This window comes from Phoenix dactylifera, chromosome 2 (assembly GCF_051530095.1).
Source record: "Phoenix dactylifera cultivar Ajwa chromosome 2, Ajwa_hap1_PhDact_Kaust_v1.1, whole genome shotgun sequence".
Classification (NCBI taxonomy): domain Eukaryota; kingdom Viridiplantae; phylum Streptophyta; class Magnoliopsida; order Arecales; family Arecaceae; genus Phoenix; species Phoenix dactylifera.
Genome location: NC_143191.1, coordinates 9,924,151 through 9,937,975, shown reverse-complemented (window position 1 = coordinate 9,937,975; position 13,825 = coordinate 9,924,151). Strand labels below are relative to the sequence as shown.

General features: G+C 39.6%; 1 protein-coding gene across 2 annotated transcripts; it reads left to right on the top strand.

Moving 5' to 3' along the window:
* Positions 1-6,798: 6,798 nt before the first annotated feature.
* On the top strand, positions 6,799-10,798 carry LOC120112705 (Transcription elongation factor (TFIIS) family protein). 2 transcript variants are annotated; one of them, XM_039132273.2, is made up of 9 exons: positions 6,799-8,026; positions 8,213-8,281; positions 8,419-8,501; positions 9,129-9,181; positions 9,289-9,410; positions 9,518-9,545; positions 9,657-10,009; positions 10,097-10,187; positions 10,293-10,798. In XM_039132273.2, exons 1-9 carry the CDS (start codon positions 7,595-7,597, stop codon positions 10,415-10,417), a joined length of 1,356 nt encoding a protein of 451 aa, XP_038988201.1. In that variant the 5' UTR covers positions 6,799-7,594; the 3' UTR covers positions 10,418-10,798. The 2 variants fall into 2 exon arrangements, with proteins under 2 accessions (XP_038988201.1, XP_038988203.1); XM_039132275.2 differs by having other exon boundaries at positions 6,907-8,026; positions 10,100-10,187.
* Positions 10,799-13,825: the final 3,027 nt, after the last annotated feature.

The following is a 13,825-nucleotide window of genomic DNA, read 5'->3' as shown; positions in this document are numbered from 1 at the left end:
TGTGTAGTGAAATCTTTGGCTTGAACCTCCCTTGCATCTTAAAAAAACGTTCCACGGATATTCCATGTTTATAGTCTGAACTAGAAAGACTAGTTTCCTTGACTTAAAAAAAAAAAAAAAAAAAAAGAAAAACGTTCCTGGGGGACCAATAGAGATGACATTCATGCATGGAGATGGGCCTCATAAAGATGAGCCATGGTTGCCATGCTATCTATCTAAGCCTTGTTTTTCTACTCTATGCTCAATTTGTAGTTTTAAAACTTGCCAAGTCAAAATGCATCCAAATTGGTCTAGTATGGTAAAATTTCCATATTTTTTTATGGATTGCTTGAGTTTTTGGTCGACTGGTGGATCAACCATTCGTTTTTTATCAGTGGATTGGTTTTTGTTTTATATCCGTGGTCATAATTTACATTATACGATCAAATATTTCTTTATGGATAGATTTTGGATACTTATACAGGATCAAGGAATCCAAATAATACCTTCCGGCTAGCTATTTTGGGTGAGCTCCTGAGTTGTTACAAATGGTATCAGAGCAGACCCAGCCCATAATCTATATGGACTAGGGACACTGTAGCATAGATCCATTGGGGTTGATCACTGGCCAATCGTAGTATTTGTGATTAGATTTGAATGAATTTAAACCCTTAGTCTGACGAGGACGTTAGAGCTTGAACAGAATGAGTATGTGAGGATCCGTACAGTCGTGTGTTTAGTCCCATATCAGTTATTTACTGGATAGATCTTAGGTACTTATACAGGATAAAGAAATTCAAATAATATTTTTCAACTAGTCATTTTGGATGAGATTTTGAGTTGTTGCAGAGAGCGAATAAATAGAGGAAACATAGTGCTCTTTTTGCATCAATGTAATGTTCATCCAATGGCCATGGATAAAATGCGAACATGAACATGCTTGTTTTTCAAGAAAAGGAGTTTTCTATTTCTATCATCCAAAATAAAAAGAAAAATAAAAATGGTAAAGCCTCCATCGTAGGAGTCCCACTCAATACCTGTCCTGGAGTCCATATGGAAGGCTTTGTCCTCCTTGTGACCGACGCAGGGGCATGAAGGTAGCGTCCCTCCGCTTGCATATCACTCGCAGTATATTTAATATAATCAGTGAGAAATAATTATTGATATGTCATCAGCTGGTTCTCCAGGTACATTTAGGATGTGAGTGGAGTACTCTTTGGTAGACCTGCCTACAAGATTGATTGAACTCAACTCCAAGCTATTCAAGCTTAGCTAAAAATCTACAGTCTGAATTGACTCAAAGCAGGGTTGCTAGTTACCTGTCAAGCCTGATCACTTCAAAGTTTTGGAACCTTCATGGATTTTGGTCCAATGTAAGATTGGTTTAGATCTACCACACAATGAAAAGAACTTTCATTGTAATAAAATGTTGATCATGGTTTCTTCAATATTCCTGTTTGGATGGCCACATAAGGTGTGGCCGGAATAGTCCCTACACAGTATATGGTGGAAAGAAGTTTAGCTTCAATGGAAGAAACTTTATTCAGAAGTAGAAAACTCACATTTATACAAATCCAAATATCTCGGGGCACCGGGAATCACCTTTTAGAAGGAATCGATTATTGGAACGGTAACCGACATATGCTACAACCCATATCATGTAGGAATATGGGGTTGATTATGCTACACGAATATTGATGGCTTCGCATATTCATTCAAAGAGAGATTTTGATAGTTATCAGATGGCTTTCAGGTCCATCTTCTGCTAATACCCGACCTCATCTTTTTATTATGTAGCTAACCATACTGGGTTTATACAAATATTCTGGTTCAATTATAACATATCGTGCTTGTCTATAAACTCCATTGTATTGCTGCAAGCGAAAAGGTGCAATCCATTATACCAAAAAAAAAAAAAGCAATCCTCTAAAGTAGACAATCATTGACTTACCAAATCGAATGAATATGTCCAAAATCCCCAACTTTGGTTTGTCCAGAATAAAATTATGCCAAGAACCTCGAAATATATTGTTTGCCAAAAAAAAAAAGATTTGTGCGGAATATAGTTTGTTTAATTCCTATAATCTCGAGAAGGGAGGTGCTAGAACAGCACAGAAATCTGAAGAAGAGAACCTAATAAAAGTTGTTCGACAATGACGCCTCGGAATCAGACGGCTCACGCGTGTCGAGGCCGCTAGATTCTGATTGGCTCGCGTGGACTCCATAGTGCTGATGGAAAGGTGTGCACCTTTATAAAACTTGATTTCTTTATTCTCCTGTTGGGGGAACGCCGGGTCCGCATAGTTTATTCGTTAGGATAAGTTTCCATCGCCCTTCCTCGTGGGCCCACCACGCTAATTGTCGTCATACGTGTCGAAAAAGATAAGGCAACCATCTCCCCTAGATACGGGACAAAAACACGTGCACTATACCTCTTTGGCACGTGTACGTTGGTGAACCTCCGACGTTCCTTCCATCGGAGCGTGGATAGACTCATCCACTCTGCCACGTGTAAGTAGGGAAATTATGGTTGGAAGTGTAACGGTGCAATGAATGTCATAATAATTATTTTCTGTAAAATATTCAGATAATAATTATTCTTTTTTAAGATTAGGAAAGTCTATCCATTATCTGCTATATTATACTTATCGCATTTTTCTAGGGCCATGTTCCCTTGGATGAAGTTTCCATCCAATTACCACTTGAATAAGAAGTGATACCATCCAAACAAGTAGTTAAAAATTATTTTTTATTATTATTTGTTATAGTTAATTTTATATATTATTTTGTTATCATCTAGAAAGGTAATATTTTTTAATATTGACTTTCCTTTGTATTAATCAAATTTTAACCTCAAAAAATCTATCCAAAGTTGAAGATTAAAATATAGAAGGTGAGAAGGAACCCAAGGCTCCTCTTCGCTCTCCGTCTCTCTCTCTCTCTCTCTCTCCAAGCATGGGACTGTAGGCGGACAAATATGAAAGAGATACACAGATCGCCTGCTTTATATATAGAGAGCTCCTCAAGGGCTTGGATCGACATGACAGTTCGCCTGCTCGGCCTACTCTTCATCATGTGTCATCCAGACGTTTGATCCTTGGTGATCACACGGATCGTCACTACCAAAAGCATCCAATTGTTACTCTAAATATCACGCCGTGAATGATATTGCTCCGGAAAGAGTAAATGCCAGCACATAATTATAAATGCAGCTTCCAAAAGATTTTTGGAATTGAAAAGACAACTCCAGTTGATCGGTTTTATGGCTTGCTTCGGTTGGTTGTCTCCGCCGAAGAGATTATATTCTTTGCCAGAGCCAAGCAAGTTAACTTAGTCTCGAAAGTGAGGGGAAAGTTATATACCTTGGAACCGACTATAGCCAACGTGGCAGACCGGCCAATAGGAGCTCGCCATATAGCCGTGAGCTGACTAATATGAGCCCGCCACACAGCCGACCCTAGAGGCATGCAGAGAGACCTTTAAATTTCAAACTCTCGCTCCGGTTAGCGATGACTTGACCACGATCGCGAACGATTTCCTTAACTACATGACGTGCGAGCGATCCACGTAAGTATGATACGCAGGCATGATGTTCAAGTGAGATGCATGGTCTGTTGCGAAAATGGCCCACACACTTGTCTGATTGCTCGGTGATGGGTGCCAGCCCTTGTCTATATAAACTATACCTGGGAGACCTTCCAGATAAGTTTTCTAAGTTTCTCAAATCCTCTAAGCTCTATATCCATCCATTTCGCTGTTATTCTGCTGCTTTCATAACATCTCCATTGTTCTCTGAAAGTTGAGTCTGATTTAAGCATCAGAGGGTTTCCCACCAAACACTATGGGACATCGACTTCCTTTGTCAGTATTATTTCAGGTTAGATCCGGCATTATAGCCACCATCTGAGCACAACCCTCTCCATCTCTTTCACCTTGGGGACGTGCAACAACCTTCAAGTCGACTCCTCCGACCGGGACAATAGGTAGGCCGACCTCTCCAGCGATCTCGTCAGCTCGGCACCTGAGTCAAGCCATATCTCAGTGTCAATAATATTAAAGCTGTAATATGCATGATTGGTGCTTGTTAATCATGCAAACTCACAATCAATTTAAGATAAGATTCACATCTTGCATTTTAGTCTAGTGCTAGTAGCTCCTGTCATATTTGATGTGCTCTGGATGCATGGAAGAACAAATACACCATCTGTAGATCGTGGGGAAATTCGGTCTTCACCTACTTGCCTTATAAATGTAACAAGGTGATTGACCAAGATCTACCTCTCATGGTTGCTTTATGGTTAGTGGAAAGAGGGATCAAGCTATATTTTATAGTTATTACTAATTCAAGAGTTTTCTAACTAAAGATAATTCGATTCACACAAAGAAAGTAATTCCAACATATAATTTTTCCCTACTGATATCCACCAATGCTCTTCTTATGCCCTCATATCTTAAACTTCTTCCAGAAGGCTTTACTTGCAACTGAATCAGTTCCAACTTTGCGACAATGTTGCAAAAAAGAGAGCATCGATCATCATCGCCATCCTTTAGAAACCATGAGAAATAAGTTACTAAACATCTTGTTTCCTTTTCAAATTCCATTTATTTACCATGAGTGTCTTGCATATTAGCAATGCAGCTGGCTATTTTTGGTTCTACTTAATATCAAAAGATACATGGAGTGTCTACTATTCGACTAATTGAACAAGGACGAGAGCGAGGAATAATGTGGTGCATTGAAGTATCTTTTCATATCAAGATGTTTAGTATATAATTCGAGCAACATTAAGTGTTTAGTTTCTATCTTAGCAACCTTGCACTTGAGCTCTGTCCAGGGGTTGTGCAAGTCCATCACCCTACCAACTGCCCAAATGGGTGCGCTTGGGCTGAGAAAACTGCTGCTTCTTGGATCTATATAGGGCGCACGCTATAGAATAACATATCAGATCAGACTCCTCTTTTGCCATATTTTATCTCGAAAACTAAAAGTCAAGTAAGGATAGAACTCGGAATCAGTCAATCCCATCATTATAGAAAACAGAAAGAAAATTGTATGTGCCAAAAGAGATAGTTCATGAAGAAAAACCATCCATATTCTTTTTCTTCCTCGTCAAGCCTCTCTATATATCCTTTTTCTTATCAAGTTGTCTATTCCATCTATGAGGTCTTTCTTCTCTTCCTAAGTTTCTTTCTCCTCTTCTAAATTTCTCTCTCTTTTCGAAGATCTTTGCCCCTAAGAAGTTCATGAAATCTAAAAAATGTATACAATTTTTTATGTTAGATAAAACTAGAAAGCTATGTAACCGTACTAATGAACACCATATTCTAAAAACTATATATCTATTTACCTAGATATCTGTATTGGCTTACTAGATAACTAATTTATTGGTGTGTATTATCTAGCCATATAATATATATTAGTAAAAAATATATTTTAAAAATTATATACCAATTTATTTAGATGTATGTATGAAGTCACTACTAGGTGTGTATTAAATAAACTTACAATATATATCAGAAAGTCAACGAGGTGTGATATTATATATATATATATATATATATATATATATATATATATATATATTGATATTTTAATTATAAGACTGTGGATTCTATTAATAAAAGAAGTCTTTAATTTTTAATTTTTTTTAAAGATAGATACTAAAAAAAATATATAGTAAAATTGGAACCCCTTCATATCTCGGATACCGGCCGATGTGATTTTTGTTCCTAGATTTCAGAAGCACTTGGCACGGGTCAGGAGTCCAGAACCCAAGCGCCGGAATAAACCGTGGACGCCCGAATGCCACGTGGGGGCAGCAGAACGCCCTTCTTTCTTTCCTTCTTCCTTTCTTTTCTTTTCAAGTAATCGCCGCGTCTCGTCGCTTCCCGCGCCGTGGTGGCGCCGAAACTCCGTTTTGGATTTTTTTTTTTTTCCGGAGCCACCAACCAGTGGACGGACTTCTCTCCTCACCGTTACGCTAACTCAACCTTTAACCCCCTTCCTTGCACCAAATAACGACAATGCCCTGCATCACCGTCTGAAGTGCGCTGTCTAGAACCACCGCAAACCAACAGTCCTCTTCATGACTTCAATTTATAGCTGAGATTAAACTGAACCCTTAAATTATCTCATTTTACCAGACTTTAGCGACACCCCCTCCTCTTGAGAGAAAACAAAGAAAAAGAAAACACAACAAGAGGCCGTTCTGTGCTTCTTTTTTTTCTTTTTTTTTAAGAACAACCAAACATGACGACTAAAGGCAGAAATAAAAAACTGAACTTATTCACTGAAAACAAGCAAGAAAACCTTGGGCAAAAAAAAAAGAGAACGGTGGCCGCTGGAAGTTGCGTGGCATCTTCGTAATTAACGAATCCCAGAGGCCCAAATTATCGCACCAGCGATATTAGTTGCTAACAAACCGCACCGCACCGCACGGCATCCCAACCGATGTCACAGGATCCGCTCACTACCCCGTTGTCGCCAACTCGGACGAACCCACATAAACCTCCCCTTCGTCACGCTGAGCCATAGTGAGTTAACCTCACGGGAGGGTGACTGGATCCCCGCTAGATCCCTTCATTGACGATTCACGCGGCGAGACGCGCCGACCCGCCAAATTCGTCGTTCGGACACGTGAAACGGGTAGCTCCCAGTATCTGAAGATTAAGTAAGAAAAATTAAATCAAAAAGATAAATAAACAATAGCCGTCCGATTTTGACGGTCCCGATCCAACTGATGACGGCCCCAAACACGAGCCGTCCGATCTCATCACTTAATTCTAGTTGTTTGGAAGGTGACGGCTCTCCCTAAACGAGGGGAATTAAACGGCGTTTGCTTCGAAGAAAGGAGGAGGGTTTGGACGAGTCAAGAAGGGCGACCGCCTTCGCTCCGTCAACTGGTCCTCCCTACTCCTCTTCCGATTGGGTTTCTAATTCCTATTCTGACTTATTTTATTTCATTAATTATTCTGGAATAGCAGCGCAAAATATAGCATTTATAGAAAAGGGATTTGGATTTATTCTCGTTAACCGGGAACTACGGGGGATTGGGATAGATAAACAATCGATCGAAGGGATTACTCGCCCGTCCCTATCCATCGCTGTATTCGCCCTCCCTTCTTTTTTCCAGAGCGGTAGAGAAAGAGAAAGAGAAAGAGAGGTGAAAAGTTGGAACAATTTTTTTGGGGAATTTTGGTCTCTGTCCCAAAGTTCCCAAATCGGAGGTTTTGGATTCCGAGAGGGAGGGGAACAGGGAAATCTTAGCATGGTCGAGGGGGTCAAGGGATTGAAAAAACCATCGGGAAGTTAGGAGTTTTGGGGTGTTGGAAAGGGGACGGCGATCGGTTTCTTGGGTGGAAATTTGGATTTCTTTGGGGAGGATCGTTGGGAATGAAAAAAAGGATCCGATCTTACTTGCCCTGTTTTGTGTCTTTCTTGCTTGTTGCGATCGGAAACAAGTTTGATCGGTGAGAGGGGTGATAACCCTTCGGGTTTTGGGTTGGCTGCATCGGAATCGGCGGTCAAGATTCGATAAAGAAAGGGCCTTCTGGGATCTCTTTGATCGTTCCTCGCCGGAGCTCCGATCGACGCCGCCGTGCCACCGCCATCGCCATGGCGAATTCGTCGGCTTCGCTGGACTACTGGAGGAAGTTCTTCCGCAGCGCGAATTCCGACATCTTCGAAGTCCTCGAGCAGGCGATCCTCGTCGCGGCGTCCGATTACCCCCAAGAATTCAGAAGCAGGAGGGATGGGATTGGTGAGAAGCTCTACACCTGCCTCCTGCCGCGGTGTTCCGGGTGCGATCGGGTCGAGTCTCGGGTGAGCACGGAGGGTGGGGAGGAGGGAGACGGCAGCGTCAAGAGAGATGTCGAGAAGGAGAGCAAGGTGGACAGCAGCAACGAAGTGTTTGAGGACTTGAACCGGCTCGTCAGCAGCTACAGCTACGACGAGGCCGAGGCGTTAACTGAGGAGATCGAGGAGGAAAGCCAAATGTTTGCGGAGGTTTTGAGGATTAAGGAGATTCTTGCCAACAAGCATGATCAGGTTTCTGCCATCTTTTATCATGAATTCATATTTTTGTGTATTGTTAGTGATGCATTTGCAGAGCTAAATTTGAAAAGAATTTAAGATTGTAATCGTCGAATTGATTCTAGGATTTGTTCTATTTCTGATTTGGATCTTTTTGAATGTAATGAGGCTGATTGATTTGTGACTATTGTTGCTTTGCAGTCGGATAGTGTCTTGTTTGACTCTTTGAGGAGGCTGCAGCTGATGGAGCTTTCTGTAGAGACCTTGAAGGTGTGAATTGGATGTGTTCTTTCCTTGATAATTGTCGCCACATTCCTCTTAAAAAATGTGCAAATCCATTGCAATGGAAGTAGTTTTTTTTTGATTGCTTGGTTTCTTATTAGACTTTTCTATCCTTTGGATCTCAGGCAACTGAAATCGGAAGGGCTGTTAATGGTCTGCGGAAGCACAACTCAAAGCAAATTCGCCATCTTGTGCGAACTCTCATTGAGTAAGTTTCTTGCACTCTTGTAAGCTTGCTGCAAGAAAGTAAGAAACTAAATACCAGTAGCTCTGTTGGATGGTTCATTGAGGTTTCTAGTGTAGTATTTGATAATTCTTGCCATAATGACTGCATGTATGAACCATTAAGGTGTCCTTTATACACCTTGTCAGTTATCTTCATGAATTTCATATGTAGTTGCATTCATTATCACCACTTTTTTGTATATAGTTGGTTACTGCACATAGCTTATGATGTTTCTGAATTTGTAAAGGGTTATGTTCGGGTCTGTGTTGATAACTGACCTACACAATAGTGTCTCTTTGGTGCTACTCTTAGTACCTACGGTTCAGCTGAGACTGCTACATCAGCATATGTTTGATATTTGCCTGCAGCAATGTACTTGCTTTTGTTTAATATGCATGTTGTAATGTGTGTGAAGTCATTTGGAACCCGCATGGTACCAGTATAGGCTGCTTCAGATTCTTTTGCATCAGATATTGAACATCCTTCTGACTGTTCACCATTTGGAACTATTCATGCATTGAGAAGATGAATGAAACTGTTGTTGATGGATGTTTAACAATTGCATCTGATACTGACCATATAACATTTGATTTCATTTCTGGGTTGCAGTGGTTGGAAAGTTTTGGTTGATGAGTGGGTCAGTGCGACAGCTGCCATTGCAGGTAAAAAAGACGGACTTACTAATTCTGGCTTCTCTGGCATTATGTGATCTTCTAATATGGTCATTAATTATTATAAAGTCCTAAGTGGCTTTGACCTGCATTTACAGATAATTCCCCAGCCTCTGTCAATCCTTCTGTCGTGGATGAGGAGGAAGAAGGACTCCCATCGCCTCCATTGGATGAGGGAGCTTTATGGGCTACACAGACTACTTCCATCCAGCTCTCCAAGGTATAGCAAGCAAACATTTGTTATTTTCTGCAGATTAGAGTACTTTTTTACATGAGCTGACTAGGTTCCATTTTTATGTGCTTTTCCAAAACTGCCTGGCCATGAAGTTCTTCGATGGAATGGATGATGATGGAAGTGAGTAGCTGAGCTTTCTTCTGCTGTCTGTTTATGGTCTTGCTGATTGCTTCTTTCCTATTGAATTCCCCTTGTATTAATATAATCCCTGTGCTGGCAATGTTGCTGCAGATTTGAGAAATAATGGCGAGTTTGACAAGAACAGGGAAGATGGAAGGAGGCTTCCGGTGAACCATGAAACAGTAAGGAAGCAGCAACCTCCATGCCAGCCAGTTGTCACTGAAGATAGGGGGCAGATGAGGAAACAAGAACCGGTGATGAGGCAAACAAAGCCACAGGAAGCCTCTGCTCCCCAAGCTAAGCCTCAACGCATTTTGAGGAAAGAAAGCAAGCCTCTCAGTGCTAACTCTGGGCCTGGAAGACCAGCGAAGCTACCTTCTGAGCAGAAAGCTGTTGATGAGATGAAACCTAAACAACAAGACCTTTCTTCTGTCCAGAGGAAGCCCCCTGTGATTCCACAAGATGTAAGTATAATTATATTTCGAGAAATATGTGGAACTATTCTAGTATGTGAAGTCTTCAATATACTTAATTCTCCATCTTCTGTGTAGAAGTCAAAATATTCTGAGGAGGCATTGGTTCGGGCCAAGTTAGAGGCAGCAAAGAGGAAACTTCATGAGGGTTACCAGCAAGCTGAAAATGGTAAGTTCATCTCAATATAAAAATTATTTTTCAGATGATAGTAACTAGTATCTTAAAGTGTACAATTTGACCTGATGGGTACTTCTTATTTTCCATTTGATGCAGCAAAGAAACAAAGGACGATACAAGTAATGGAGCTGCATGATATACCAAAGCAGAGCCATCACCATAGACAACCTAACATGAAACCTCGAAACCAGTTCAGGAGCTGGGCGAATGGGCGGCATTAGTTTGTGCCAGTTGGATCAGCGAACTGCATCCATGGATGATCCCTTTCTACAAGTGGAGGAAGATGTTTTGCTTGCCGCCAGGATTGTATCTACCGGGCGAGCACACTTGTCAAGACCAAAGAATTTTTTTTCCCCAAGTAGTTAGATGAGGACTCAAAAGAGTTCAACTGAAAGAAGACATTTTGAGAGGTGGACTGTATTCTAACCAAGTCATAAATGATTGGTTCATTATTAAGATAAGCTTTGTAGAAATAACTTAACAGAATTCAAAAAATCACCTTATCATTTTCCATTCCTGCTATTTTTTTCCTTTGCTGGTCCCTCTGTGATGTAACAACAGCACTATTTAGCTGACTTATGGAAACATTTATATAGTCTTAATTGCAGTTCTTGTGGATGTATTTGTTGGTTATTGATGGCCTCCCTTAACATCTACCTGTTCCACCCTTTTCAAAAGCCACTCTTATATTTGTTACATTACAGCAGCTGTCAGACTACTGAAGCTGTTTGTATTTAATATATGTAGAAGACCATAAGTGTTTATGTGGGGCGAAATTTGATTTAGCCTTGGTGGTTTTCTGAAAAACTGAGTTTTGCAACCTAGCCTTTTGTTGAATCTACAGCATTTTCTGTTAAGAAAAATGTTGGCATAGGTCTAAGCTATTTTATGCCATTGACATTAATCTTTCATAATACATGGTCTAGAGTCTTTTGTTGCCAGTGTTTGGGGTTAAGTGGAGGTTGCTCCCATGGTCGCACCCCTCAGACTCGCAACTGGAGTTTCTGTATGTTGGTGCATTTCCAAATATTCATTCACAAGTAATTATAAAACTAATTATACATATTATCAAAATTTTCTTACAACTAATTATTATTATGGAAAACTCTCAATAACAGTAATTGTTATCTAAAATGCAAAATCCATATAATTTTTTGCGCACAGTTGCTTATATGCAATCCGATCGTGTACATACTAATCTTCATATCAGCTCGACCATCTTTCGATGGAGGGCCAATTGTGCATCCGCGTCGACATATAAAGCTATAACTATGAACGCATTAGGTAGGTATAGCACCTCTCATTCGGGGAATATCATCAATGAAATCGGAGGTTAGTCTTGGTACATGCAAACTAACTGATATAACAGTTGCTGCTCCTACGTTCTAATTTGTGTTTCAAAGTAAATTGATGTTTTTGGGAAATTTGAAGAACTTGATTTTCATGTAAAGTTCTTCGGAGACAACCATCTTTTCATGTGTAATAATGTTATGCCTTGATTTCTACTTTGAAGCTAGTATGCTGGAGTCAATAAGACTAACAATTGTCCACCATTATTTTAACTTGACAGGTATAGTCTTCCTGTTTCTACTTTCATTCCACATTTATCTGGTGTATTTGCTTAAAATAAGAAAATTAAATTAACTTGGTAAAAGGCTTGAAGTTTTTCTTTAATGTACTCCAATTTTTGTTATGTGCCGTAGACTGTCTGTGTCTCATATGTTAATTAGTATTTTATGTGAGAGAGTCCACGTTTCATGGTTCGATAGGGTAGGAAGTGCATTTAAGTAGCCCCCGGGGTTTTTCTCTTTAAGTTAGAAATTTAAGGCAGAGATAAGTATATCTTTGTGGTCCTTAATTAATTCTTTTTGTCCCCTCTATCCTTCATGAAATACATAAATAATTAATATAAGACTCCTAAAATTAAGATAAAAAAGAAGATACTTAAGGGAGTATTGTAGGCCTAAAACCCTTCTGGATTTAAATAAAACATCAGCTCAAAACTATCCACCCCATGGTTGTTGCTTGATGCCCAAATTAACTGTTGTTCGCATAGAGATGGATTATATACTTTGTATAAAATATCCCTAGTGCAACAAGAATATAGTGCCTAAGTAGGAATCCTTTTCTAAGTGTTGGGGCATGCATATGCTAACTTATTCACATATCCTATTAATAAATCGCCGGCAAATTAACTAAGGACTTAAATCCTAATAATCCAGATGAGTCGATTAGACTCGACCTAACTTCACCATCTCAAGTCTCCCTAACAAAATTTGGACAAGTATATAGCTTGTGAGCCCAAATTCTAGACTAAGGATAATTATAGCACCAAGCCCCATGTTAAGGAAATAGCCTAATTTTTGTCCCTTAAATAATGACTTGGACTCTAAGGAAACAATGATCAAGTGGGAAATGGAGGAGTGGAGTTACGACCATGGAGTGGTTTGAGCGTGCCCATGCCCCCTTGCTTTTATCTGTGCTTTTGTTTGCAGTCCCCATTCCCCTTTGGAAGTATGACCTTGTTCTCTATACTTTATTTGTTCCTTTATTTTTGAGAGCACCACAAAGACCTTTCCAACGCCGTCCTCAGCGACCTTTTCCCCTCTTGAAGATTCGGTCCTAGCAAGAGCAAAGACTAAAGACTCCTTAGGTTCCTCAAACAATTTAAAACTAAAGGTTTCCTACCTTGACCCATATGGGAAGGTCTAATCTAATTCTATTCAACTCCAAAACAATCTCCCTTGACAAGTCTAGGTAATTGGTAATGGTGGAACGTTTATTTATTAGCATCCTTGTTCTATGATTTTATTTCATCACCCCATATGTCACTGAGGTGTAATATTTAGCACATGTTTCTCTTTTCCATTATTTTTGTCCTTTTGGTAGACTATTGAGGGCTCGTTACAAAGAAACACCATCTCTATCCGCTCTATAGCAGCAGCGGATGATTTTAATATATTGTTATGATCTATATAACAATGACCCTAAACCTGGTAGGGTCATATTATATTATAGTAGGCTATTAATTTGCAAGGGTATGGTAGTTGACTATTGATAGGATAAGATATTGAAATACTTTCAACTTGTAATTTATGAGAGAATCTGTATTTGCTAGGCGCCTAGGCCACAGGTGTTTCTAAATGGAAGTGATATTACTTATAAAAAAATGCAACAGATTTATTTTGGAAAAATTAGAGCGAAACATTGTAACTTTTGCGAACATTAATATAAAAAGCTCTTCTTTGGTAATAAAAACTGTTCTATTGGCATGCATTATTTCGGGTTTTTTATGAGAGTCAATGCAAATTTTGTCGTTGATTTTTTTTTTTTTTTGTTTTGTTTTTGTGAATCCATCGAAACAGTGTTAGGTCATATGAAGTAGAAGCCACTGTAAAATCTTTTTCAATGGAAAATAGTGGGTGAACTCAGCATCTGACCAATTGGATCTATATAATTTTCAATAACACCTTTCAATCCGTATACATGACTGCATTTGTAAGGGCTCTGATACTTTTCTAACATGAGTATTAGTTCACATGGATTTGGGTGATTAATTCATGTACGAAATGTTAGTTACGTAGTAATTTCCAAGAAATAGCAATCTTCTGAGCAGTTCCACTGAGACT